This window comes from Seriola dumerili, unplaced genomic scaffold, assembly GCF_002260705.1.
Source record: "Seriola dumerili isolate Sdu_G_001 unplaced genomic scaffold, Sdu_1.0 BDQW01000068.1, whole genome shotgun sequence".
Lineage (NCBI taxonomy): Eukaryota > Metazoa > Chordata > Actinopteri > Carangiformes > Carangidae > Seriola > Seriola dumerili.
In genome coordinates, this window is record NW_019174323.1 from 1,070,070 (window position 1) to 1,098,063 (window position 27,994).

At 43.8% G+C, this 27,994-nt stretch overlaps 3 protein-coding genes across 4 annotated transcripts in view; all 3 read right to left on the reverse strand.

Moving 5' to 3' along the window:
• LOC111219706 (alpha-N-acetylgalactosaminide alpha-2,6-sialyltransferase 2-like) overlaps positions 1 to 5,848 on the reverse strand; it is a 15,617-nt gene extending 9,769 nt beyond the window's left edge. Inside the window, exons 1-3 of one of the 2 annotated variants that reach the window (XM_022742433.1) lie at positions 5,739 to 5,848; positions 5,146 to 5,368; positions 4,296 to 4,672 (exon numbers count right to left, since the gene is read on the reverse strand). In XM_022742433.1, coding sequence (XP_022598154.1) covers positions 4,296 to 4,444 — 149 coding nt within the window. In that variant the 5' untranslated portion in view covers positions 4,445 to 4,672; positions 5,146 to 5,368; positions 5,739 to 5,848. The remainder of the gene's footprint in view (positions 1 to 4,295; positions 4,673 to 5,145; positions 5,369 to 5,738) is intronic. The other variant, XM_022742434.1, reaches the window with a different exon arrangement.
• Positions 5,849 to 9,303: 3,455 nt separating this feature from the next.
• On the reverse strand, positions 9,304 to 24,665 carry cep131 (centrosomal protein 131). Its single transcript, XM_022742432.1, has 27 exons — positions 24,530 to 24,665; positions 23,381 to 23,578; positions 23,075 to 23,169; positions 21,224 to 21,335; positions 20,523 to 20,650; positions 20,014 to 20,118; positions 19,620 to 19,799; positions 19,374 to 19,491; positions 19,137 to 19,253; positions 18,718 to 18,910; positions 18,492 to 18,586; positions 17,462 to 17,641; positions 17,175 to 17,366; positions 16,805 to 16,942; positions 16,573 to 16,698; positions 16,347 to 16,463; positions 16,055 to 16,084; positions 15,620 to 15,722; positions 14,149 to 14,350; positions 13,453 to 13,560; positions 12,199 to 12,316; positions 11,989 to 12,063; positions 11,300 to 11,444; positions 11,033 to 11,208; positions 10,737 to 10,933; positions 9,502 to 9,562; positions 9,304 to 9,399 (listed from the first exon to the last, which is right to left on the reverse strand). Exons 2-27 carry the CDS (start codon positions 23,564 to 23,566, stop codon positions 9,328 to 9,330), a joined length of 3,369 nt encoding a protein of 1,122 aa, XP_022598153.1. The 5' UTR covers positions 23,567 to 23,578; positions 24,530 to 24,665; the 3' UTR covers positions 9,304 to 9,327.
• A 674-nt stretch (positions 24,666 to 25,339) lies between these two features.
• LOC111219570 (E3 ubiquitin-protein ligase rnf213-beta-like) overlaps positions 25,340 to 27,994 on the reverse strand; it is a 32,681-nt gene continuing 30,026 nt past the window's right edge. The window contains exons 62-65 of the mRNA XM_022742290.1: positions 27,795 to 27,992; positions 26,882 to 26,971; positions 26,286 to 26,464; positions 25,340 to 25,768 (exon numbers count right to left, since the gene is read on the reverse strand). Coding sequence (XP_022598011.1) covers positions 25,630 to 25,768; positions 26,286 to 26,464; positions 26,882 to 26,971; positions 27,795 to 27,992 — 606 coding nt within the window. The 3' untranslated portion in view covers positions 25,340 to 25,629. The remainder of the gene's footprint in view (positions 25,769 to 26,285; positions 26,465 to 26,881; positions 26,972 to 27,794; positions 27,993 to 27,994) is intronic.

Sequence of the window (27,994 nt, forward strand, 5' to 3'; positions counted from 1 at the left end):
GTGCGCGTGTTTTTGTGAGGGATAAAACACTGTATATTTTATATATATATATATATATATATATATATATACATTATGTCTCATATGTTTAATTCGCACAAAAACATTGTGAGATAATGCCTGAGACTTAATGAGTGAGCTAGAGGTGCTGGTGTGTTATGGTCTTTATGCTAAGCTAAGCTAACTGGCTGCTCTTACATCTATGCAAGAAAAGCGAGTAAGAGCATTCCCAAAATACTGAACTATCATTTTAAGAATATATTAATCATAATTTTATTATATCAATCTAAAAATCAATTGTTAACAGACAGACACATAGGAGAGAATTTTCTACATAAATTAGTCAAAATTAGACGTTGGATGGAATTTTCTGCTTTTTTTGTTTTCTTTTATTGTTTCAGAAAAATAAGTAAGTGGACCTTGAGTTAATATTTGTTGTCAAACTGTAGTGGGGTCATTTGTTTATGTTGGTACAGAGATGCAAGAGACAGAAACTGAAGGTGAAAGTGTGTTTTCTCTTGCATTAAAAACAAAACTTTTTAACTTCTGCATTTCTACTTCCTGTTGACTTAATTAGCCCCTGGTAAACCCAGTGTGTTGCTGTGCATGTACAGCAGATGCACAGTGTATTCAGGGATGATATGAACGTGGGCCCCTGGGCACCGACAGGTAAAAGGCCCCTCACCCCTTCCCTTACAAGACCACCTGACACAAAACAACTACAAACGACTGTTTGTGTATTTTCTGTCTCTTTGTGGTTGTTTTCTGTCTCTTTGGGACCATTTTGTGTGTCCTAACAGATCTTTGACTTTCAATGAAGAAATATTATGTGTCACTTCATATGAAAGCTCAGTGTTTACTTCTTTTAAAAGAAGAGAGGAGGATAAAGAGAGGAGGATAAAATAAAGTGGAATTAAACTAGCCTACATTCATTAAATTCTGTTGCAACATTTTATTATATATATATATGTATACACGCACACTCACACACACTGTACATTATCTTTTTTTGTTCTATGTATTATTATTAATCTATTATTATTATTTTTTGAATAAGATATTAAATAGGTTTTGTTTTGTGGACTACTGAATTGAAGAGAAAAACATTATTATTTGGTTGATTCCCCCAGGAGGTAGTAGTTATTCATTTGTTTCCATTTTAATTATTTTTTGCCACTAAAAAGTTACAATTCAAAAAGATTTCAATCTTTTCTTTTGTTGCTTGACTATTAAATATTCGTCTGAGGTTTTGCTCAGGTCTATGTAAGAGCAATCAATTTTCTATTACAAAAAAATCATTATTTCTTTGACAATCTCTTTCAAATATGAAAAAATTAAAGGGCAAGAACAGAGCATGTGATCAATTTTTTTAATCTACACTGTCTCCAGCATTCATTTTGTCCCTGATAACCTCTTTGAATAAATTTCAATTTTAGAGTCAGAAAATATCATGAACTTTCTCAGAGACCTGGAACTGGTGGTCTCAGTCCGAGTCTAGTTTTCCTTTATTTCTACAGGCCCAATTCTTCCTCCCATATCTGTTTGACATAGGCCGTGCTGTAGTTCCTGTAGTTACTGTAGATCTTGGAGTTTTGGATTGTATCGTTATCCGAGATGCATCAATAAATACATTGACCAACTTAGGTTCACTAAAATTTTTTCTGACCTGGAGATTTCCAGATATTTGAAAGGTGTTTAAAAAACTCTGAGCTAATAAACTTTAAAGTCTGAATTATTTGTAAATTACTTCAGTATAATGTACCTTTATTTCAATCACAGTCAACAGGGTCATGTCAGAAAAAGCCCCTTCAATCTGAAAATGTTAATTTGATTTAAAAAGAAAAAAGGTGATTTTACTTTGACTTTGCAAAAGGCTTCAGTGTTCATTAAAATGTGAGGTATCGTAGATCAAAAGCAGCTGCAGCAGGAAAGTGGGGAGGATACGTACATGGTTATTTTTACCCAGGCGTTCAGATTAAAGAACAGCTTTTAAAATGAAAGACCTGTGAGCTCCAGACTTCAGCTGCCATTCAGTGTCTGAAACAGGCCTTTGAAAAACAGCCATCTTTTCCACCACCCCCACCCCCCCACCCCGACTTAATGCATCTTATCTGGAGCTGCTGGCTTTTAAAGCTGGAGCGCTGCCCGTTAATAACAAAGCTTACATTTCACATACGTGTGTAAGAGACCACCTCCAGTGAAATAACTCTGGGCTGTGCAGCCGGAGCACTGTGTGGCTCCTTTGTTAAAACCACAATGATATAACTAGAGGGGGGGGGATAAGTGCTGCTTACAAAAAACCCACAGAACTTTTCATACCACTCATGATCTAAAAGTTTAACCATTTTACTGCTAAAGCTGACCTGGTTTATGTTCTGGATGAAATTGCATGCTCTGCTCTGGCTATGGTTTAGGAAACATATGGAACGCCATATAAAGAGTCTTTGGACAGTGACAGTTTGTATTGTTGTACTGGCTCTGTACTGTAACACATTGAATTTTAAAAGAAAGAATGACACTCAGCTTCACTCTCAGGGTGTTTACAGTCTCCTTGGATTAACAGAGAAGGAAGTGGAGCCATTTTTAGACAGTCGCTGGAGTTTAGGCGGCAGAGAGTTGAAGTAAGTGGAAAAAGTTAAGATGTAAGATGTAATAGGTCACTCCAGTAATTTTACATGTCAGAGTCCATTTACCTCTCTCAGGAGGAACTCAGCCTGTGAGCACAGTTTGTGTAAAGTCTTCTGTGTCTGGAAGAGGTTCGTCTAATCTGAGAAAATGCATCTAAATTTGGAATTGGAGACTCCAGATTTTATCTGACGGCCTGCGTTACAAAGTGGAGGCATGGAGAGTAGATGTTTACAAGGCAAAGTGAGTTAATTAGTTACCATAACTAACCGTGCTGTTCACATGTGTGACTACTGAGAGCTCCAATGTATCTGACTTGGTGCTGATTTAGTACAGAATTGCATGGAAAGGCAAATATGGAGCTTGAATAATACTAGAGAGTAGAACTGCTTCAGCTATTACTTTTTTTAAAATCTGAATTTCACAAATTTCTCAAATTTATACAAGAACTACATAGAGCCAAGTACATTTACTCATGTACTGTACTGAAGTACCATGTTCAGGAACTTGAACATTAGTGTTTTGATTTTATTTTACTTCAGACGTCTACATTTTGGAGGCAAATATTGTACTTTTTTATTCCTACATTTACCTGAAAACTAGAGTTACTAGTTACTTTGTAGATTATGATTACTCACTTATACAATATGTTGCATAAAATCTACAGTGGCTTCTCTGCCCAACAAGAACTTGTTATACTTTAAGTAAATTTTGCTGATAATACTTTTCTTCTAATTAAATTTTGAAAGCAGGACTTTTAGTTGTAACAATACTTTTACGTTTATTTAAAATATATTTATATTTGTCGTTTTAAGGACTAAAAACCATCTCAGTGTACTTTTACATCTCCTCTCTCAGGCTTCTCTCTGGAGCTCTAGTAACAACAGGTCGGTGAGCCAATCAGAAGAGAGGAGGCTCTGTTCCTCTTTTCTGATTGGCTAACTGTTTTCTGAGCGATCTAATAAAAATACAGCAGATTTCAGGTAAACACTCAGAGAAACCAAATCCTGCAAGGATGATGGGTCCAGGTGGGCGGGGCTTGAAGGCAGGCTGAGAGCAGTGAATGCTTTGTTGTGACATCACAAAGTCACAGAAGTCCTGACGGCTGGTTTTAAGGCTCAGTTTCTGAATACAGGCTGTGTGCATTTCTCTGTGGACTGAGGCTTTGATACTTTCACATTATTAATATAGAACCTAGACCTGATCTATAATCACACAACACATGGAGTAAAGTGAGATACTTTTAAGTAAGAGATAGTCTGAGTAATTCTTCTGCTTTTAAATAATATTTGATATTCAGATTCAGTTCCTACTTGAACTCTCTTGTATTCAACCTGATGACCTTGTGCTGCAGCCAGTTCCACTCTGGTCTTCAGCAAGTGAAATGCATGATCAGCGGAATTTAGACCATGTGACTTATCATCTGGTTGCCTTATTGTATGTTTCAGATCACTGTTCTACTGAACTGTCCTAAAATTTAAGGAACTACATTAAACTGACGTGTTCTTCTGATTAAATGTGAATCATTTCTTAAACCTCAGTTATTGTTTCATGTCCACTGTCCCACAGAGCAACAACAAAAGGAGAACATGTCTCTGTCCTCATACTTCCTCAGTGTCCTGTTTGCATGAACACCTGAAAATCAGTGCAGGTGTTGTCCCTTCACTCACCTGCTCCTCCCCTGTGTGAAGACATGGAAGCGTCCCACAGGCACTAAGGACCAGGACTGAGGCCCCTGCAGGTTCACACACAGGATGTAGACACACAGCAGGGAGCAGACCGTCAACACGCCAAGAACCAGCCTCCTCTGGAACGCCATCCCCGTCACGGAGTGCGTGACCCCGGCCGGCAGGCTGAGTGTGCTGGCCCAGCCCTCCGCTCCACCTGAAGGAGCATGAGGAGGCAGGCGGGGACGCTGTCCCGCTCAGAGTTCTGTGTTTTTCTGGTCCACCAGAGGAGGGAAGGCAGGGGGTGTCGGTGATGGTGGGGGGGATTTAATTAGCCCACAACAGGATCTGGGCTCCACTCTGGGCTTCTCTCAACACAGCTACAGTGGGAGGGAGATAGAAAGAGAGTTGGAACAAGGGCAAAGACTCGGGGCGGGGGGGCGGGGGGCAGCATGGAAGGGGAAACTTTATCTTTCAGCGTCAACAGAATCCCAAATAATCCCTTTTTAATGAAGCACACAAAGTGCTGGGTCACAATCTTCACATCCTTTCACACCCTATTCTTACTATCTCCTCTTTGCTCTCACTGTTCTTGAAGAAACAGACTCCACACAACTGAATGGAAAAGAGTCACACAGCAGAGAGAAGCTGAACATTTAGGCCCATCCTCTCAAACTGACCGGTAAAAATAAAAATCTAAAGTCAGCAAAAACAGGAAGCCAGAAACATTATCTTACAGGAAACATCTATGTGGCCCCGTCTGTTGAGGTCAACTGAACACTGCGAGACCCTGGAGATCTAGAAGCTGAAGGCATTAGCATACCACTGAGCACCTCCCCTCGACACTTCTCACCTCTTTGTTAAGTAGTGTCACAAACAGAGCCTGAGGCGAGGCCGCTGAAATCTGCTTTCTCAACTTCTATCGAGTCAAGCCTCGAGCTGTTTCTCAAATCCAACAAATCCTCAGAGGTAAGTCGCTAAATGAGCGGGTGAATCAGGAGAAAGAACAACAGCACTGATGACAGTGTGAGAGATACAGTTTCCCAGTCTGGTGTGAGAAGGTGCTCTGGCTGAGGCTGTAAGTAGGAAACGGAAAAAATGTGTTGCAGTGATCTAGTAATAAACTCAGCTCTCATATCTCTGATAACAAACACACGCACACACACACACACACACACACACACAACAGGAAAACTCCAACAAAAACTAAATTCAAGCTTTCCAAGAGATTTCTACTGTAAGTAAATGTCAGAAATAACTTCTCAGGGCAAAACATGAGGCAAAACAAAGCATACATGCATCACGTTGTGACAAACCATGACTCAATCTCTCTTCCTTTAGTCAGGTCTCCTCTATTGCGTGTCTCTGTCCTCGTCTAACAGACACAGAAAACTCTTCAAATGTGAACCAGGAACATTAAAGAAAGAAAAACCGGTGTCCTCTCACCAGCAGAATATCCTTGTTGCTCTGTGATCTCTTTCCTTCACCGTGGTGTAATAATATCAGCATACTCCTCTAAGTTAGGAGAGCTCTGCTGCTCATCTAGTGTGGAGCGGTTGCACTGCCAGCCTCAGCACTGTATGGGCGGGACCATTGTGAAATGAGCAACAGCTGCTGGCAATTGGTCAACCCCCTCAACTCCAGAGCATGAGTTGAAGGGGAGGAGGGAGGGGGGAAGAGAAAGAAGCCCACTCTAGGCAGCAGGCAGTAAAGTTAGACATGAGCAGGCAGCTCTGAGGATCTCTGCTATGCTCACAATGTGTGAGGAGAGACCCTGAACACAACGCAGTCATGACAGACAGGAGACAGGAGGAAGAAACACGCAGGAACTGTCGGGTGGCAAGAAGGAACATGCAGCCTGACAGTCTGTACAGAGCAAGGGAGGAGGACACTGCACTGCGTCCCCATCCATCCATCCATCCATCCATCCATCCAGGCAGGCAGGCAGGCAGGCCAGTCAGTCAGCCTCTCTGGGTTTGGTTTCCTCTGTCAAAAGGAAAGGAAATACGGGGGGGGGGGCGGCACGTTTCAGTGCGCACAACCAGTTGCTGTAGCGGTCCAGAGGAAGTGAGCTAGCTGGAGGGCGAGGAAGAAAAAGAATGAGGGGGGATGGGGGGGGGGAAGAAGAAGTGGGTCAGCCGTGGACATTATTCCAGATGTATAGGCTGAAACTCTGAGGTGGTTTTAACATGCCTACATACAGACAGGGAAAAGGAGGAACATAGCCATTTACAGGAAATAGTTTAAACAGTAGAAATTTCAGAATAAAAGTCTTTATTTAAACACTGTCAGTGAATCTTCTCAGGCTGTAAACCAACAGCTGCTTTGGTTCATACCGTGACGTCCGCAGGATTTTCAGTAGCTGTGACTTAAGACACGTCTTTGTCTCCAGCCAATGAGTTACAGTGTGAGAGCAAGGGATGATGGGGGGGGACAAGCAAACAATTGTGTGTTTTCCCACAGCGAACACAAATGAGGACCACAGTGTCTTCCACACAATCTTTCCTTTTTATTCTCTTGGTGCTGATGGATCAGTCACTGTCTCTTCACAGTTTTTAGACCATCACCATGAAGAACAATGAAAACTAGACTAAAAAAAAAAAAAGATAACAAAACGGTGCATTCAAGAGCTACAGGTTCGGGCACAGAGGGTTACACATGTAGAAATGGAAACAGAAACAAAACAATGAGCGATGACAGCTGGAATGGTTTGTGTACAAAGTTACAAAAAAAAACAAAAAAACAGGGTACCTTGTGCATGTGTGAGTATCTGACAGCACGAGGGTCATCTCAGGTCAAAACAGGAGGAATGGTGGCATACAAACACACACACACATACACACACACATGCACACACACACAAAGGCAAGGCTTATTGGCACTTGTAGGACGGGCATGCGCGAGGAATGCCAACTCACATCGCCACCCTCTCGGTTTGGAGGCCAGCAGCCCCGTCTGCTGTGCCAACACCGGCGGAGGCAGCGAGCAAACTGTGGTGCTCCGGGGGCCTTCGGCCCTCCAAACCAAAGTCCTCATGACTCACAGTGAATCTCAGTTGGTGGCCGTGACACCCATAGAGACGTATGACACATATCAACCACCTCTGCCCTGCTAACAGGCTTTAATCTGGGGTATTATTCTTTTAAAGGAGGGTTTTACTATTTGGTTTAATGCTTAACAATGTGATTTAATGCCTCTGAAGTCCCAAACTGCATTACCCATAATGCTGCATTATGTTAACCCCTATCCTACCATAACATTTAACTTCATATGAACCCTTTACATCGTGGCTCGGACAACGTTCATGTCAGAAAAACCTAACATACTGTATTTAAACCACCTAAAAATGGCATAGTTATAAAATCTCACTGTGACAGTTCTCAGCTCTGCCAAGTCACTAAAACAACCCTCGACCTTCCTGTGGACCAGTAACACTACGAAGGTCATGGGAGAGTGCTGATTTGGAAAATAAATAAAGGAGAAAAAGAAAGACAGAATAAATATTTTCTGATAGGAAGCTTTCAGAGCCACATCGGAACGTGGTCTTTCACATCATGTTGCAACTAAATAACAGGCTTTACTTCCAGGTTTAGAGTTTCTCTCTGCAACACAAACTCTTGTTACACTCCCCACCTACCACCCCCCACCTCTCACTAACTCAAGCTATGGACCGTTCTAACTGAAATCTTATCCACAAAGCCTTCTTGTGTCTCTGGGAGGGGCTTCCACATATCTTCATTAAATGTGAGGGTAAAGAAAATGGAAAAAAAAACAACACAGATAGTTTACATGTGTGTGTGTGTGTGTGTGTTGAGTCTGATGCGTTTTGTCACAGCTGCAGCCTCAGAATCAGGCCGCTAGAATCTACATGGCATTTAACATACCTCTAGTCACATGCCTCATGCCCCCTCAAACCCTGCTACCACCCCGCTCTGTCCCAGCTCTGCTTTCCTAATCCTATAAACATTTTCTATGCGCATTCCTCCCTCCCATCCTCCCACCCTCCTCTTCTTTCTTTCTTACATTCAGTAACTTTCAAAACCACTCTGCAACCATTTCCATTTGACCTCAAACATGCCGTCAAATTTTTCTTCACTCGTTTCCCTTTAAGGTGGCTACACGTCCTATCGCTCTTTCTAGCAACATTCTACATGCACTCTACTTTTAGTCTGTAGCCAGTGTTAGTACGTAACTTCTAACCTCTTTGTAAGATCCTCATTTTGGTCTAAGACACATAAAACAAACTGCTCAGAGCTGCTCACAGAGCAGCAGCAAGGCAGAGGTTATGGATCCTGTAATTAGCGCTTGCCTCGAGGGGGCACTGGGACAAAACACATGACTCAACACAGAAAAGGGGAGCAGTAAGAGCTTGACTTGTTGCAGGCAGTAAGTACATAGCGTTGCTGTGATGCTGTCCTTGGTTGTAAGTGGTCCTCCAGAAAGAGCGATCCCCCCACCTTCTCCTGCTTTACACCAGCGCAGGCCTGAGCTGGTTTCAGAAACATCTGGAACTGGTCTCTGTGATAGCTCTTTGGGGAACATGGAGGCGTTCCTGTAGCCACAGGCTGCAGCAGGGGGGAGCAGTGTTGAGGGGGGTACAGTCAGAAAAAAAACAAAAAAACAGCAATCATCCTCTGGAAAGGTAAGAAAAGGGAATGGGAAGTCCATTCGTAGTGTTTTTATTTGGTTCCACCTGGTCTTTAAGTCTTTAAATTAGGGAAATTCCAACGCAATATGTTCCTTCATGTCTTCGGTGGGGGTGGGTGGGGTGGAGGGTTGGGGGGGGTTACAGGGTGGTGTTGGGGGTGAGGGGGCTGTACAGCCAGGCCCAGTGCATTTCCCCATTTTGTGTTTCTCAAATGAGGTAGGACAAGGTTCAGTCACTTGTTCAACCATCTGAAGCTCCACAGGTTCAGTCTTGTCGGCAGGAACAAAAAAAAAAAAAAAAAAAAATCACGTGGGGGCAACACAATGGGTCGAGCTCAGAGCGGGGCGGGGGGGGGTCCACACGGATAAATCCTGGCCTTCTTGTCAGTCACTTCTCCAGCAGCTGCTTCCTCTGCTGCTCCCACAGGGCCTCCAGGTGATCCGCCCTCTTCAGCGCAGCCTATCAGAGGAGAAGGTGATATTTATACATGCCTGTCAATCATCTCGCCACAGCTGTGTTTTCTTGTTTATCATGATCTGACACAAAGCGGCAGTCTCTCACCTCGTGCTGCTTCCGAAGATTATTGACAGTTTCTTCCTTCTTCAAGATGGCCGACTTCACTCTGGTAAATCACAGAAAATAAAAATGTGAGCGCTTGATTCGTCGCTTTCACTTATTATACTGCTTACAGAGACCCAACTTTTCCCACCATGAGCAAACAGCTGGTGACAGTGGCAAGAAAACTTTCTTTTAAGAGGCAGAAACCTGGAGTAGAACTGGGCTCAGGGCGGGCGACGATCTGTCTCGACCATAAATACGAGTATGGTTGAAGATCAAAACCAACAATGAACTGATCCTTCTAACAGGTCTTAGGTGTGTGTGTCCACAGCCTAACCCATAGAGCTCCATTATTTCCCAAAACAATTAACAACACATCAGTGAGTCATACTGTTGCACTGGGTGACATGTTCCTTCACCACCATGAACAGAACAACAGAAAGTTACAACATAAGATAATGTTTTAAAAAATAATGTGGGAAAACTTTGTGGCAACAGTTTGTTTTTGTCTCTTTCATGTTTCGACATGTCAGTGCTCCTGTGCAGAAAGTCAGCTCTGTAAAGAAGCTTTTTCCTCGTTTGGTCTGGAAGAACTTGGCTGATCTGCACAGAGCTCTGACCTCGACCACATACAACACTTCTGGAAACTGGAACGCAGATGGTGAGCCAGACCTCGCCACCCAGCACCAGTACCTGAACCGGAGTGTGCAGTCAAATGCTCAGGTGTCTATGAACTTTTGGCCATGCAGTGTTGGTGCCAAACAACCAGCTACAATGAAAAGCCCTCTGCTCAGATGATCTCCACGTTGATATTAATCAGGTCATCTTCAGGATTACTCCAACCCTCCATTCAACTCATATTTCTCCTCCTTTACAAACTGGCAGATCTTAAGTTTCCACCTTTTATTCATTTTGAACTGTGGCTTTAAACTGTGTGCCAACGTTCCCGTTCACACCTCGAACAGAACAAGGAAGAAGACAGTCACTCAACAATACTGGTGAAATGCGTGGAGACCGCCACCGACCTAGATCCTGATTTCTTCCACACACAGAGAGCGTTTGAGTGTCTGCAGATCAAGTTTTGTCTTTGTAACTTCCAGACGTGTCAACTTGTGACCTCAGTTCATCAAACTGCATCTTGTAACATATCTCCAGTTACAAGTGGCATATTATTACCCTTCAATAGCAGCTATAAAAATGTCTAACTTAGACTTATGTCACATCTAACAGTCTCTTACCGTTGATGGACTTCAGCCAGCTCCTCCTCCTTCTCCCTAGTGACCCTCTCCACCTCCAGCCGTAGCCTTGCCCTGACTTCTGACACCTCCACCTTCATCCTGCGGTTCTCCTCCTCCGTCATCACCAGCCGGTCGGCAAACTCCTGCCTTACCACCTCCGCCAGGCTGCGGCGCTCGTCCACCAACTTGTCCCTGGTCTGAGAAGACGAGTCAGACAAATTCAAGTGGAATCTATCTCAAGACGTTTTGTCCACTTTTCAACAAGTGTTTCCAAATGACGGGGATTTGCTCCTCACCTGTGTGATGTCCTCAACCTCCTGCTCTTTCTGTCTGAGCAGGGCCTGAAGTCTGATCAGCTCTCCCTCCGTATCCATCTGCTGCTTCCTCAGCTCTTGCTGTTTCTCCACGGCCGTCCTCTCCGAGCGCTCCAGCTCCCTCAGCTCGGCCTCGTATTTTCCCCTCACACGCTTCACTCTGAGAACAGTGTGTGTTACAGGTTGGTGCTGATGCTGACTTGTGATGAAGCCATTATTCACACAGAGGAAATATTGTCACACACACACACCTGTTGTCAGCAGCCCTCTCACACTCCTCTTTGTCCTTGCTGGTCTCCTCCTCCAGCGTCCAGATGGCGAGTTCGATCTCTTTGTCACGCTCTCGCCGCAGCTCGTCTTTGAGCTCACGCTCGCGGCTCAGCAGCCACGCTTCCTGCAGACACACAAACACACGTTGTCTGTCTGGGCTGCTTTTTCCAGCATTCACACATATATACACACATATGCACATAAAAAAAAGATCATGTACATCCTCATTGGTTAATTCTTCACTTCTTAATCAACATCTCTACAGTGGACGTTCCTGCCTATGTCACTGACTAACAGAGGTTGTGTTTTTCTAACAACTCCTGACTCAGTGAGTCCACTCTTCCTCAGAACATGTGATCTACACCCTCAGGGTTTCCTTCCAATGACACTGCTGAACTCCAGACAGCTGGAATTGTGCCACCTGCTAAAGTCACTACATTGGAAAAAGATTGTGAGCAGAAAAGTTCAGCTCTTGTTCTATTTAAGTTTTACACTAGATATCTTACATTTCCCCTGAAATAGGAATGACTAGATGCCTGCAGGGCACAGAGCACAGAGCTTTATATTTACATGGTATTTAGTGGTTTCTTACACATCACTGTGGACAAAAGAAGGGAGCTCCGAGAGCAGATAAAGCTGCATAGCTTCATGCCAGCATATCAACCAACCTCTTTTTTCTTGTAGTTTTCTTCCCAGGTTTGCTTTTCGATATCCAGACGTTCTTGCAGCGCCTTCATCTCCACCTAGTTACACAAACAACACTCTATAAGCTTGCTAGAAAAACTTAAAGGTGCAGTTACTGGACAGAGTAGTGAGACAGCAGGCTGGAAGAGTCTGTTAAAAGTCTGAGGTGAATTATTTTTCTGCTCAGTTCTCACCTGGTGTCTCCTCTCCTGCTCCTCTCGGGTTTTGTCCAGCTCCTCTCTGAGGGCTCGTCCAGCCAGAGAGCTGTTCTCCTCCAGCTGCCGCCGCAGATCCTCCAGCTCGGCTCGCTGCCTGCAAGACAAACACAAGACGATCACTGACAAGGAGAAACACAACAATCCCGACATGCATCATCTGTAAAAGTACAGTAGACTTTTTGGACAAAGCTAAAGCTGCAACTGCAGACAGGAACGCTGCAGTCAGCATTATCAATGTGGGATGAAAAAAATATGAAAGGCTGCATTTATTGGGGTGTTACTAAGTGTGTAAAATGTCCTGTGTTCCAGTACAAAGTTTGCATCCAAATACATACACAACATTCACAAGATCATAACATTCCATCATGTTAATGCTTAACCTTTGGTTCACACTGGCTCAAGCTGTTTTTGTTACTTTAATGGCTTTTAACAGATTATTGGCAGCTTATTTCATTCTTCTATCTTCTAAAGGTCACTCCTTTAGCAGCTGAGCAGCTGTAATAAATTTACAATTGTAGTGGGTGTTCATCTTCAGGGAAAAAAAAAAAAAATCTATGTTCCCTGCAGGATTGAAGGGGAGACACACACACTCTCGCAAATGGGAATGTTATTGTGTGACAAAAATGTCTAACCTAGAGGCTGTTCCAGAACAATGAATCTTCAAGGTTGCTTCTCAGCAGTGTGCCAGCATTGCTGAACTAGACTGGAACACTGTTTCCTATAGATGGGCTGTACTTGGAGCCCAGGTAGATAAAATCACTCAGTTTCAACCTAACGTCTTATTTCACTCTTTTCAAACTAACTACACGCCTGTCTGTTGTGTATGCTGCAGTAACTGAGTGTGAGAGACGCTTGTCTGTGCACGGCCCCAGAGCTAGCATCTACCAATATCCTGCATTTGAGGCGTTTAGGGGACATCTGTAAATTATAGCTACAGAAAATATCCTGGGTTACACTCTCTCAGTCTAAACTGCACGAGTCTATGCATGCACACCATCCACCTCGACAAGTACATTTTCAACCTGTGGGAAACAGTGTGGAACTTTAACAATGGACTTGATTTTCCACTGATTCACTCTGTTATTCTTGGGACTATAATGAGGACAAAGCACTGGAACATTCTGCACCAGTCTTTTCTGGAGCTGTCTCTGGTTAAGATGGATGGCTCTGGTTTATGTCTTCACATTCTCACTGCAGAAAAAAGATGAGGCGGATGACCTTTGACCTCACCTCGCAGCCAGCTCGGCCAGCCTCTCCTTCTCCTCGGCCACCTCCTTGTAGAGACGCCTCCTCTGCTGCTGCAGGGACAGCTCCTCCTCCTGAAGCTGCTTCTCATATCTGACACATAAACAAAAAAAGACACACTCATCACATTCAGGCTGCTAAAATTAACATAAACAATAATTATGACACACGGGCAGAGCACACAAACAAGTGACTAATTAACGAACGTCTGCGAACAGTCTTTCATCTGCTACACTCATTAACTCTGACAGTATGTTCCCTCATGTGCAAACTGCAAAGCCTCTCTCCTTCTCTCTGTTTGTCTCCTCTCTCCTGCCTCGCAGAACAAGCAACACGACTTCAATGCTTCCAAAAAAATAGTGATGAAAAGGAATGTCGAGTAAACTGCAGTGACTGAAGATCATCTCTCACAGGTTTTAATGCATTAAGCTCAACAAAGGCTGCTCGCTTTTTAGATTTTTCACTTTGAAGCTGCTTTTCTTTCAGCTTCTGACTGAAGGAGCTGAGTGACTGAGTGGTTGGATGTGTTATAATCTTGCATCCAGTTGTAAGATGCCAACTACTGTATGTATTGATACATTTCTTGTAGTGTTTGCATATTGAATAATGTCCATAAAGATACAATTCTCAAAGAAAGGGCAGAGGAGGCCGGTGGGAGTAGTGATGATGTGACTTGCCCACCTCTGTTTGGCTAGCTCCCTCTCTCTCTGACACTGCTCCTCCTTCTCCTTCTCCAGCTGTTGGCGGAGCTCCTCGCACTGACGGACGTAGCGCTGGGCCGCGCGGTCGTCCGCCTGCAGCAGCTCCGCCTCGTGGAGCGTCCGCAGCTTCTTCAGCTCCTGTTTGTGTTTAGAGATCAGCTTCTGGATCTCTGGCTCCAGACCTGAGGGAGGAAGAGAAAACAGTTCATGATCTGTGGCTGAAAAATGTTTCACAGCTCTGTCTGTCAGAGCTGTCAGAGCTGTCAGAGAGTTTTATTTTCTATATATTGGTGACAACAAAACTAAGTAAACAAATACAAACCAATCTGAATTCAAATCTGGAGCTGTGACTGTATAAACACCTCATCAGCACTGCCTGGCAACTGTCTGTGACTATTCATGGACTCAGCTCATCACAGGCAGGAGAACGAAGAACAAAATGGTAAGTTTCTGGAAACTGAACTGTACCCTCTTTGTTCATGTTGCCTTTAGCGAGCCAGAAAAATGCCCTGGGTCAAAAGCTAGATACAGAATAATTACTGAATATAGCTTTGATACAGTGCATCTTTGAGGTGGTTGGCATAGTAACTTCTGGAAGATGAGAGGTGCTACAGAGCCAACGGGAACGCTGAAAAGAAGCTGAAACTATGTCAGCTGAAACATCCAACGGCTTGTGATAGATTTCATGAGAAGACTCTGACAGTCTTTCAATGTGACATCTTGTAAATGTTTGATATGAAGGTCTGATTAAGCCTTTAAATCATTTTGTTTGTTGCGTCCACACTACTACGTTTTCATTTTAAAATGAAAACGATCTTCATCCAGACGAACATTTTAACCCCATATCAGAAAAGATCTCTGTCCTGAAAACACTTATCACATGACCATTCACATATATTGGGTATGCTCATGCTGGTTTAAACAGGAAGCAGATTGTTTACTCTGCAGTTGGTCAGCTGCAGAAAATAAAACAGGGAACAGCAGAAAATGCAGAATTTAACTGCACAATGGCTGCTAGACAAGACAACAAGGTCACCAATGTTTATAATTCATTATCATGTTGTATCCACCACTGTTGGGGTCTACTTCGTCGTTTCCAAAGATCTTTGTTTCTCCAATTACAGACTCCTTTTAAGGGGCTCGAAAACTCCAGAGTAGTGTGGACGTCAGGCAAAAGAGATGTGTTTTGTGTGTGTGGATGTAGCCTAAAAAGGACCACAGGTAAAACCACCAGTGGATGAGATTATGCCACATTACTGCCACAGATTACCCTTGTGTAAAAAGTACGGTGTATAAAGGTTTACTTGATAAGAGCACATGGGAAAAGTTCCCCTTAATCACAGTGGAATTACACAAGTTTTGCTTCATTATGCTCTTATCTTAATGAAGCTTCTGTTAAGGATGTTTTAATCACATATTTCTGCTCCAAGCTACGGCTCCGACTACACTACCTTTGACGGTGATCTCTTTGATCTTCTTGGTTTTCTCATCAATCCATTTCTCCCGGCGGACCTTCTCTGTGGCACTCATTAGGTCTTTTAACTTCTTGATCTCCTGTGGGGGGAGGGTAGAGGGTTAATAATGGTGGGAGTGAAAACAACACCAAACTCAAGGGACATTTATTTATCGAAAAATCCACCTATGTAAGAGGAAGAAGAGAAGAGTGGAAACAAATTCTGGGCAAGACAAACGACTTCATAACATAAAGCAATAAGAGCTTTATATCTAAATCTAGAGATGAGAAGAGACTGAGGGGACTCACATGCAGAGACACTGTCCAAGAGAAGATGCGTGGGACAAACAAATGAAATGAGAAAGGAGTGGCGGAATGAGAGAGAGGTGATCATGTCAGGGATGACCGGGTTAGAGGAAAAAAACAAAGTTACCTCGCACAAGGGACCCAGAATTTGCCACACCTAAAGCCAGGAAAAAAACAGATCCACAGACGAGGACAGAGAAAAAGGCAGTGAGGAAGGAGAAGAAGGAGAGAGGGAAAAACAGAGAGAAGACAGTTAAACAAAAGCAGCACGACACAAGCAAAAAGAAAAGCAAGATACAGTCACACAGGAGGCAAAGCAGAGGCAGTGAGAAAATAACAAGTGTAGATGTAGATTCTTAAATCCCCACAGAAACATTCATGTCGCGACGCCACTGGTGTGAAAATCTTGGCCATCTCACCATCTCATGCTGCTCCTGCATTTGTGCGATCTTCTTGGTGTATTTCTGGTCCACCTGCTTCAGCTCTCCCACCACTCCTTCACAGCGCTCACTCAGAGCCTTTTTATCATTGATCAGCTGGAGGGAAAGAGCACGTTTTTAAACCACAGGGGAGAGAAAGTGAAGAAGAATCTGAATGTTTTGAAGGCAGGTGGCAGCAGGAATTAGACTGTGTATGTACACCCACCTGATCAATGAATGTGAGGTGTCTCTGGATGGTGGCTTCATATTGTTCCTTCTGGATCTGGAAGTTTCTGCCCAGCTCCTTCTCAGTCTCCTTCACGTGTCTCACCGTCAGCTCCCTCTGCTGGGCCTGATGGACAGAGGATGAAGAAGATGAGCAAACACGAAGGGGCCGAAGGAGGCCAACAGCTTCTCTCTACATTCGAATTTACTGTGACACGTGTTCATCTCCCCACCAGTGCGGCCTGCAGCATGTTGACGGTGCGTTTCTTCTCCTCCAGCTCCAGCTTGATTCTCATCATGGAACCGGTGAGTTCGGCGGCGGTGGCCGACGCCTGCTCAACACCAGCCAGCTCCTCCTCAGACAACACAGCCTGAGAACACAAACATCCAGTCAGCACACGTCGCAGGATTAACATAATCTGACACCTGACAGATCTGGGTTGACTGATGATTATTTATCTATGGGGGAAAAAAAAAACACAATACTTTCTTGTACATCAAGACAAAGAAATAAAAATTAGTGTCAGGATTGGCAAAAATGTGGAGTCTGACAGCTCTGTAGTGCTGCCACCATAATCACAAAATCAGACTGAAGACCCTGACCTCTCTGTGTGACCCTGAGGTGACCGAGCGAGGTCTCTCCTGTTCAGATTTTTCCATCTCATCCAGGAAGCTCATGATGCTCTGCAGCTTGGCCTCAGACAGCAGGGCGCCCCCGTCTGGCAGAGCAGGGTGGTGGCTCAGCTGCCCGTGGCGCTCCAGGTTGTCAGTGGTCAGAGAGTTGGAGTCTCCGTCCTTTAGTGAGAGACGGTGGGAAGGTTGGTTACAGACAAGTCGTTAGTGGTTCATGGTTTCTTCTTGCACAACATAACTAGGAAATTAAAACTGACCTCATCTATCCAGGCGTATTTATCTTTGCGGTAGCACTTGGGCTCTGAAAGCCTCTCTGGCTCCTCCTCCAACAGCTTCAGAGTGTCCAGCAGCTCGTTGAGCGTGGTTTTAGACTGAGCCCTGCTGGACAACGCTCCCTGCCGCTGGTCCTCCACACTCACTGACCTCTGCAGAGTCTCCTAGATCACAGACATAACAAACATAACAACAGGACCAAACATAAGAACTGCTTTCATGTTTTATGCTGGTAAAACTTCAAACCAGTGACTTTGATCATTTCAGTGCAGTTTGAAGTTTTCAGTTATTTACCTGGGAACAGTGAGAACCTCTGCGATTGGACAAAGCTGGGGAAACGGCTCTGAAACTGAGCTCTCCTAAGTCAGTCACAACATTCAAATTCGTGTCTGTGGAAATATTTAACCAACAGTTATTACAGGTTTCTCTCACATCAGAAATGCTGCACAGTATGAGTGAGCAGGGTCATATAATTCTACAGATTCAAACAGACCTGTGTTCTTAGTTTTGATGTCTGTGGGTGACAGCGGGCTGTTGTTGCTCGGTGACGCTGGGCACCTGTTGGTCAGGGAAATCCTGGGCGGCTTCTTGCGTCCAACCACACCGCTCTGCCTCGGGCCTTCTGCCTCCACCTCAGCTGCATGCTGCACCTCTGCAACCCGCTGAACTCTTTTCTGCTGCAGCTCCTGTAGCACACCATCGGAGGGAGACATTACACAAACTGAGTGTGATGTGACGGCTACTTTAGAAACAATGCTTCAACCCTGGCTTAATGTACGTACATCAGATGTGTTCACCTGGGAGGCAGCGAGGCGGGCCAGACGAGCTTTCTCTTTCCGGATCAACTTCCTGTCGTTCTCTTGGTGCTGCTGCTCCAGGCAAATATCTTCCTCTGCTCTGTCCTCCTGCTCCTTCAAGAGAAAATCAATTGTTTTTAAAATCTGAGGAGAAAAGTGGAGATAATGAATGAAGGAAGCAGAGCTGAGCTGAGCTGTGAAGACAAGACTTATTTACCTGGGAACACTGAGAGCCTCTAGGATTGGACAGAGCTGGAGAAATGGCTCTGAAGCTAAGCTCACCTAAGTCGGCCACAATGTTCAAATTGGAGTCTGTGGAAACACATAAACATCAATAAATCAATTATCAGTTCACTTGTCAGATCTAACATTTGTTTAGTAACCTTGAGGTTATAGTACCAGGTATCTGAAGTTAGAAAGACCAAGTGCTAAGACATACAGACCTGTGTTCTTGGCTTTGACGACTGTGGGTGACAGCGGGCTGTTGTTGCTCGGCGATGCTGGACTTTTGTTGGTCAGGGAAATCCTAGGCGGCTTCTTACGTCCAACCACACCGGTCTGCTTCAGGTTTTCCAGCTCCACCTCAGCTGCATGTTGCACCTCTGTAACCCGCTGGGCTCTTTTCTGCTGCAGCTCCTGTAGCACACCACCAGAGGGAGACACAAGACAGTGTTGAAGACCGTATTGATCCAGAGAAATCATCCACACAGAGGCTAGATTCAAATATTTAAATCATGATATAATTTGCACTACATGACACATATCAAGGACTAAAAATCATACTCTCTGTCTCTGTTGCATATGTCTCTGCAAGTCTCCTAAACTTTATGGAAGTGCAATAAAGTAGATCAGAGGTGGGCACCTGGATGGCAGCGAGGCGGGCCAGACGAGCTTTCTCTTCACGAATGCGTTTCCGGTCTTCGTCCTTTTTGTGCTGCTGCTCCAGGTGACTGTCCTCCTCTGTTCTCTCCTCCCACTCCTACAAGGGGACAGACACAGACAGTGTTAATACAGTAGCATTAGAAAGACAGAGATAAACCTGTTAAGACCACAGAGAATAAAAGTAAGACAGTAAGGCAGGCTGGGAATAGATGGATACCTTTCTTTTACTGGCAAGGATACGTTTGAGCGCTGCTTGGTTTGTGTGTTGTCTCTTAGCATTGCGTCTGTACCAGCGCTGGATAGTGACTGCTGCCTGGTTCACCTGCTGGATAAACCTTCAGATACATAATAGAACTACTATGAGTCACAGAACAAATAAACAAAGAACATGAACATCAATAAACCAGGTAACAAGTAGAAACACTATGGAAGCCGCCCTCTGAAACAGTTTAGTGTGTCTGACCTTTCTGCCTCCTCCTCAGTGACCTCCCTCCTTCGAGGCAGCACCGGGCTGCCGCGCTGGGCCGACACTGGGGATTTGTTGTTAGAAGTGGATGACGTCGAGGAGAAATTCTTCTGAGACTTAGTGACGGAGCCGTTCTCCAGTGACACCTCATCATTTGCTGTGGCTTTGAGGATGTTACTAAGAGAAAATACGATTGAAGACACAAAATCAGATGAGGTGGTTCGCAATAAACAACCAGATCGTAAAACAGGAAGTATGACTTGAACAAACTGTGATATTTTGGAGGCAGGCAACACTGATATCAAGCAGTTTTTCATTATGGCTGATATCAACTTATTATATTGGCTTAAGAAAATTCTTCAAAATGAATTGTGTTAACTTCAGGGCTTACTTAAAGGACGGCTTCTGGTTGGAGCTCTTGGGTGTGAGAGGTTTCTCAGAGTAGTTGTTGTGTAAGATGGTGGTGACTGAGTTCCCCACAGCTCCCTTGTTGCTCCTGGGAAAAACAAGATGGCACCATGACACTCTGCAGGAGACAGTTCTCATGCGCTGGCATCTGTGTCAAGTAGTGACAATGCTACTGCCATCTATTTCAACTTCACCCCCCCTCAAGGCTTTGCAGCAGCTGATACTGTTCATGCTTTGACACAAATTCTTACCATAATACAAACTCAGCCCGCACTGTTTTTTTTTCTACATAGAGGAAAAAGTCCAAGTGTGTGGGTGGAATTCCTGAAGGCAGTATCAGCTGCCTTGATCACCAGGTATGAAACACGAGAAGCAGGTAGAAATCCAGAATGCAGCAGCACAGGTATTTACTGGGCTGGTGTAAGTTTTACCTGGACTGTGTGTGTGTGTGTCTGTGTGTGTGTATGTGTGTGTTTGAGAGACGCTGCCCACCTGTTGTTGGCAGTGAAGGTCGCAGCCAGAGCAATGCCAGGCTCTCTTTTCTTTAGGCCGGTGGGAGAGTCAACACTGCCGGTGCTGCGGGAGCTGGAGTGAGGGGGGAAAGCTCTGGGCTGATCGTCCTTAAAGACAAGAAACATTGAGTTGTTGCATAATCTGATATCACTGAGCTACTGTGTAATTTGACACATTTGAGAAGTATTCAATGTTTAGGAAAGGAAGAAAAGTGTTTGGTATCCACCACGATTACATGATTAATCAATCGACAAAACTTTTTTGATAATTGAATTGTCTTATTAAATAAATTCTTTAAGCTAAAATACAAATACTTGCTGGTTCCAGCTTCTCATATGTGAGGATTTGATGCTTTTCTTTGTCTTACATTGAACAGTGAACTGAATATCGTTTTGTTGGTCAAACAAAACAATACATTTGAAAATGTCACCTTTGGCTTTTATATTATATATATAGTTGGTATTTTTCTGTATATTTCTGACTTTCTTTAGACATAATAAATTAAAGAATCTGCAGATTAACTGACAATTAACAGTCCTATGCAAAACATTTGAATATTACAATAAAATGCTCTTTAATTCTGCTTCATATTCACTACACACAGTTGATATGATACCATATGCAAGAATACATAAATCTAAAGAGATGACAAACAAACAAATGTAGTTGGTGATAAATACCAGGATGTTCCATGTGGTTCTGTCTGGGGAGGCCTTGCTGAGGCTGGCCAGTTTCTTGCGTCCATCAGAGCTGCTGTCAAACAGGGCCAGGTAGTCCTCACTCTGGTCCTGACTGAGGAGCACACAAGCCAGTCACAGGTTAGGGCCATATGGCACAATACTGCACGTTACCTTTTACCATTAAATCAAATGATCATTGGTGAGAAATTACAGAAATCTCAAAACCTAGAAACTATTTACATGCATAGATAAAACTGGAGGAGGAATTTTTAAATATTTTTTGCAATTTGGTTGAACTGAACCGTGGAAGCTGTAAGCCAGCAAAATAATTTCAAACCTGCCCTTATAAGTGGGAGGAGGGGGGAAGGCTCAATTTTCACATAACAAGGGCTTAGCAGTGCACAACATGCAATTAAACAACTCGACACAAAGCGGGGAGCTCGAGTCATGGCTTTTAGTGGCAGCTTTTGTGATTAAATGTTGTAATGACAGCTGCAGAAATGGGTCTCATCCTTGTCTGCCCCCCCCCCAAACACTGGAATTCATGAAACAGCAGCTGATGGTCTGTTAGGGAGAACTCTCGTCCTGGATTCCATGTGAATGTGTGCACACATATGTTGATCCCCCATGGCCTGTCATTCATCCTTCAAATAGCCTTACACACCAGCACCTCCACCATGAGGCACAGATGTAGGCTGACCTCCTGTCTGGCCTGGCCTCTGCTGGTATCTGTGCTGCAGCATGCCTGTGCTGTGCAGGGTGTTTCTGTCTGAGTAAGTATATAAATGAGCGTGTGTGTGTGTGTGTGTGTGTGTGTGTGTGTGTGTGTGTGTGTGTGTGTATGCGTGCGTCTTCCGGGGGGAGGTCAAGCCAGCTGGCCCAATGAAAAGCAATCTGACAACACTATTCAGGCAGCACATTCCTCTACTTTTTGCTTTACAAGAGAGTGATGCATGGAGGGGAGGAGGCAGTAGGGAGGGAAGGGGTGGTGAGTGACCCAATGACAGCCCTAAAAGACTCTGAGCCTTGGAGGGGGTATTGGGGGCATTTAAAATGTCTTTAAATTTAAAGCCCCTTTGCTCTGCATCCTCAGAGGCAGAGAGGGGAGGGGTGGTGGTGGCAGCTGCCGGACAATAGAACCAGAGTGTGCACACTTCTCTTTTCACTGGCTCCTGTTGGAGGGGGTAACCTGACCCCGAGGTCCTAGCCCCCCCCTTCTCCCTCTAACCTGGGACAAAGCAAGTCCCTGCACCCCGCGACCCTAGCAACAGCCGCCCAGCTTCCCGCTACTCTTTATCATGCAGGAGCTGGCGCGCCACAATTCCCATTGTCTGAAGTGCTGAGGCTTCAGGACTGCCAGCTGTTGCTCACTGAAGAGCAGCAGCCTGGTTTAAAGAGCTTCATGCGACAGGGCTGAGCCATAGACATTGTTCCTGGTAACATGAGCACTGCTTCCAGACTGTCTGATGAACATTATCTGAAATGCACACATTCTTTTATGTCACTTCCAAAAACACAACCTTCATATTTCAGCAGTATGTATGCTGCTGTAAAGGTCATTTGACGATCTAACTGAATCTTAAGAGCAAGTTTTGCCTGAGGCTTTGCAGACTACATGTATCAGCACATACTGTGCTATATGCAGTTTAGTGTGTCAATGTCAGTGATAAGGAGCAAGGAAAATATGTTTGACCCAGAGAAATAAGAAGGCATACTGATTCTCAATAAAATATGTGTTGTCTACTTGGAAATATGTTACAAGCACAAATAGCTCCGGTGTTATTACATAAGCAGCGGGTGTGTATGTATGTACATAGGTATGTGTGTGTATGTGTGTATGTGTGTTTATACCTTAAACTAATATTGGCCTGCTGATTGACCTGAGTGGTGCTGTTGGACCTCCTCAGGTTCTTGATGGAGCGGGAGCTACCAAAGCCGGCATCGCTCTGTGGAGTTAAAAGGTTTGTTAAAGAGTTATAATATTTGTTTGCAAACATTAAACACTTGGTATCAAGTAGAATTCTGAAGAAGAAGAAGACAGTGCTGATTTGCTCATCCCTGCATCTTGAATAGATTATCTGAAAACTCATAAACAGTCTGCAGCTCCTTTCTATTGCCAGCACAAAAGTACACATGTGGCAGTGCACAGTTACTCACCAGGGTGTTGCGTTTCCCTCTGCTATCACTGGCCACAGAAACCGACACAGAGCGAGAGAAGTACTTCCCAGGTGATGCACTGCTAGGTCTTTTGGACATTGAAAGCTGGGAGCCGGACAAGCTGAGGTCCAAGGCATCTCCTGAGACACCTGTCGAGATGGACGATGGTCCACGTGTTGTATGCATCCTTTGAAAAACCTGGAATGGTAAGAGTAAAAATGGACTTGGATATAAGACACAGTGTGTCACACAAGCTATTTCCCAGGAGATTCAGCGGACACAACCATAGCAACACAGGAAATAACAGCCACTTTCCCCCGACTGTTTTGTCTCCCAGGGTCACCAACAACAAAACCACTCACTATTTTTACTACAGCTGCAACTCCACTGACACCAGTAGAAACTAACAGCACATACTGACTATGCTTCTGTGTCTTAACCAAGCCAGTTAATTAATAAAACCCTTCATAAAATACATTGTTGCTGAGGCAATGAAGTAACAGCACGCTGGCGTTGCTAAGGTGTAAGCCAAACATAAGGTTAACAGGTTTCAAAGCAGCTCTCCCGACAACATTTTACTATCGCTGTTATACTGTGACAGGTGTATGTTAGTTCTGTTAGCTAATCTTATCATATTCCCATCACAATAAACAAGCTTGTGAAGCATGACAGGTATGATACATATCGTTACTTATAAAACAGCGCTGGGAAAAAAAACAGTTGTCGTCAACTACGTTAAGGTTACAACATAATAATACCCGCTAGCTAGCTACTGTTACAGTAAGCTAACACAGCTATTACACTGATGCTAAAGGTAAATGTAGTCCTAACCTTAGTAACGTTACCTCGTTGAACGAGACAAATGATTCCAAACTGATGCAAACTGGGATGTTTCGTAACGAAATACGATAACTCTTGCTTACACTGATTTGTTAAATCACCGCCTCGGCTCAGAAAGCACACTTAGTTAACGGTAATATATCTGTCCTAATATAAGTTGGCTCTAAAGAGGAATAATATCGGTTGTTTTTCAAATTAAGTCTTGTCAAAACCAGCATTTCTAGCTAACTGTTAACGCATTTAAGGTTTCTCCCATCAAGACCAAAAAACGTTGCCTGCCGAACCAGCAAGTTAGCGTTAACTACTTACCTCAGAAGCTGGATGGTAACATTGCTGATTAACTGTAGTACGCTTTCACGGTGGAGTTTTAATTCCCAACACAATCCTCAGATGCCCAGTGAAAGTATTCCGTTGACTCGGTGGACAAATACGGAGAACCGTAATAACGCGGAACATCATCTCTGAAGTAACAACACAGATTATCTCCGCCTCTTGTCGTCTGTGGTTGGTGCAGAGAGAGCGCTGTTTTTTTATTCGCGCATCTGATAGGCTGGGAGGAGCTGTCCGTCTAGTGTCAGCTTCCAAGGGGCGTGGCTCAGGCAACCGTTTGGTTGACTTTGCAAAGGGAGGCGTGATAGCAGAATGACATTTTTCTTTGCATTTCTCCACGTTCCCACTGTTGGGAAACAATTCCACAGGAAAACAAGACAAACAAGCTCCAGTTTACCCATAGTTTATTTATTGACTGTTCTCTGACACCTCATTAATAGATTGAACAAACATAATAAAAAAATAATAAAAAAACACTTTCTCACTCATTTGGATCTTGGAATAATAATTTTAAACAGGACCCCTCTTGCCATCCTTGTGGGACCCCAGACTGAGAGACTCTACAAAATGCCATTGACCATAAACCATTGTGTCTCTTTTATGTACAGTACATTCTTAATTCTTTGTAGTCATTTTGTGTCTCTTTGTACTCACTAAGTGTCTCTTTACTGTTTTGTGTCTGTTTGTGATTGTTTTGTGTCTCTCAGTAATTGCTCTGCATCACTTTGTGGTCATTTTGTGTCTCTTGGTAGATGTTTGTGTCTCTTTGGTCATTTTGTGTCTCTTTGTAGTTGCCTGTGTCTCTGTGGTCATTTTGTGTCTCTTTGTGGTTGTTTTGCCTCTCTCTGGGATCATTTTGCATCTCTCTGGGGTTATTTTGGGCTTTGTTACTGAGAAATATTAACATTCACTTCATACAGAGGCTCTTGTCGCAAGGGCCTCCTGACCTGGTAGTTGTCCATCCATCTATGGAATGTATTTATTAATGAGAGCCTATCTTAATTCAGATATTCCCTTATGGACAGTAATAACAATAAAACACTTTATTCACAAATTATTCAGCTCTCTGTAGAAATAATTTATCTTCTTTTAAACTCCACAGCTGCCCTCCACACATCAGCTCCTTGTCCCAGTGTGATCTCCTCTGATAAAGACTCGAGCCCCAGCAGAGGTGGAAGGCCTTTCTCGTCCAAATGGATCTCTACGGTGTACCTGATGCTGTGGAGGGAGGGAGGGCATTTAGAACAGTTAGCACTGAAACCATTGTTTTCCCTACAAGCATTCCTATTCACTTTCCTGCCCAGCTGCTGCTTCAATACAAGTGACCTGTGGCTGAGGGGATACAACTTAAGCTCCTTTCCCCTGACAGATGGCGACCTGGAGGGGTCACGCTCTGGTCCTGGAAGTCAAAAGGCTCCAAATCCCAGGGGAGAGCCCTGGGTGAGACCTCCACACTTTACTCTGATTAAAGCTGTCTAGAATCAATGGATTCCTTTAGACTAGGGTGGTAATCTTTGAAGTGACAATAGGCACACTTCTTTCATTGATGAGCTTACAAAAAATTCTTATTTGTAAAAACACCCTTTGGGTAAAGAAGAGAATTCATGTCAATGATGCAAATGTTTTGGGAATGTTTTACCATTTGGTGCTTTGTCTCCTCCAAAAACTAAACTCACAAATGGTCAATTAGTTGTGTTTTCACTGTGAGGGGTGAATGCAAATGACTTGTGCTTACTCCCAGTGTGGATGGTAACCCTGGTCAGGCACGGCATTGCTGGTCTTCAGCAGCAGAATTTCATGCAGCTCCAAAGAGAAAGTGTCAACATCTGTGACAGCGAGGAAACCCTTCAGCCCTTTCCTCTGGTCCTCAGACAGCTTCTGCTGGAACTGTGAGGGGAGTTTCTGGAATGGGTCCTGAAAGACGACCATTAATTAAGTATAATCAGGGTTTAATTCACTTTTTGTATATCAAAAAAATAAATACTGCTGCTACAAATAATGCGCTTCATGGCAGAAACTGCGGCAAAGACAGAATTCCTTAAACCTAGTTCTTATTGGGGTCAAACTCTGAGCGCCCGCCGTGTCAGACGGCACACTTTCAACGGATTACAGCCCAGAAAATTTAACTCTGTGTGGTGTTTGGGGTCAGTCACTGGCAGCCAGCAGGGGTCACGAGTGATTATGTGGTCACCATGGGTGGAGTTCTTTCATGGATTTAGCATTTTTAAGACTGTAAAAAGGGGCCTCGCATATGCACAGTTCAAGTATTGTGACAAAATTTTACATCCAGTAAATTTCTGTTACATATTTTATGATTTTATTGATACTTACATGCTTTTTGTTCAGCATAAGCTCAGATTTCCAACAAGTCAGGAGTTGCCAGGCAAATATGCTGTGTTCCAGTTTGCTCTCTCCAAGACTCTAAAATGAAAATGAAAGTGATTAGTAAGGCATTAGAGGAGCCATACCATTGTTTTTTTTCGACAGCTCATGTATACTTTACATTTTAGCTGACCATTATTGAATGCAGGCTAAACAGTTTTTTTAAAGGTCCAATAGTAAAAAAAGTGAGATGTCCATGTGTTGTGTGATTATAAAGCAGGTCTAGGTTCTATATTAATACTGTGAAAGTATCAAAGCGCTCAGTCCACAGAGAAATGCACACAGCCTGTATTCAGACACTGAGCCTTAAAACAGCCGTCAGGACTTCCTGAACTTTGTGATGTCCTTTCATGTATTTTTTCTATAGGAGCCTTTGGTTACCATTCTTTTCTGTATGACAGACCTGAAACTTGATCGAGCTGTGTAGCCTATCACAGTGAATATCACAATGTCTGCAAAGTCACTGTTACATTATCGTTGCATGGTAATGCAGATTAGGTGAAAATTGAGTTTAAACATCTGAGTTACAAGTGTCTGGTAATAGATTTCCATATTTTACAGAAATCAATGGAAACCAAAGGATGTATTATGTTATGGTCCCTTAGACCTTTTATGTTACACAGCAGAAGAGAAGATTAGAGTCATAAACAGCTTGATTTCACTTATTTCATATTTTATATGTTTTATTAAAACTTTGTGTTTTTTATTGTCTCGAGTGTTCTGTGAGTGGAACTTTCATATAGACAAACAACAAGTAAGTGGCGTTTCGACAGTGCATTTCTCACAGAATGAGATCAACATGATCAAGTTCTTTGCACAGTGGTGTTGCAGTGGAAATAGCTGTGGGCCTGGAGGTTTGTACCTTGGCTACAGTGCTGGAAATCTGCCGGCGCATCTGCAGAGAATCAGTGAGGTAGGACGAAAGCTGACCCTGAGGATCACCGCCCGTCTTGCCGAGGTAGCGAAGGCCAATCTCCACCACATACACGGCTTCGCAAACATCTGTGTATGAACGCAGAACGGTTCTCATGGCGCTGCACACCGAACCCTTCAGCGGTTCCT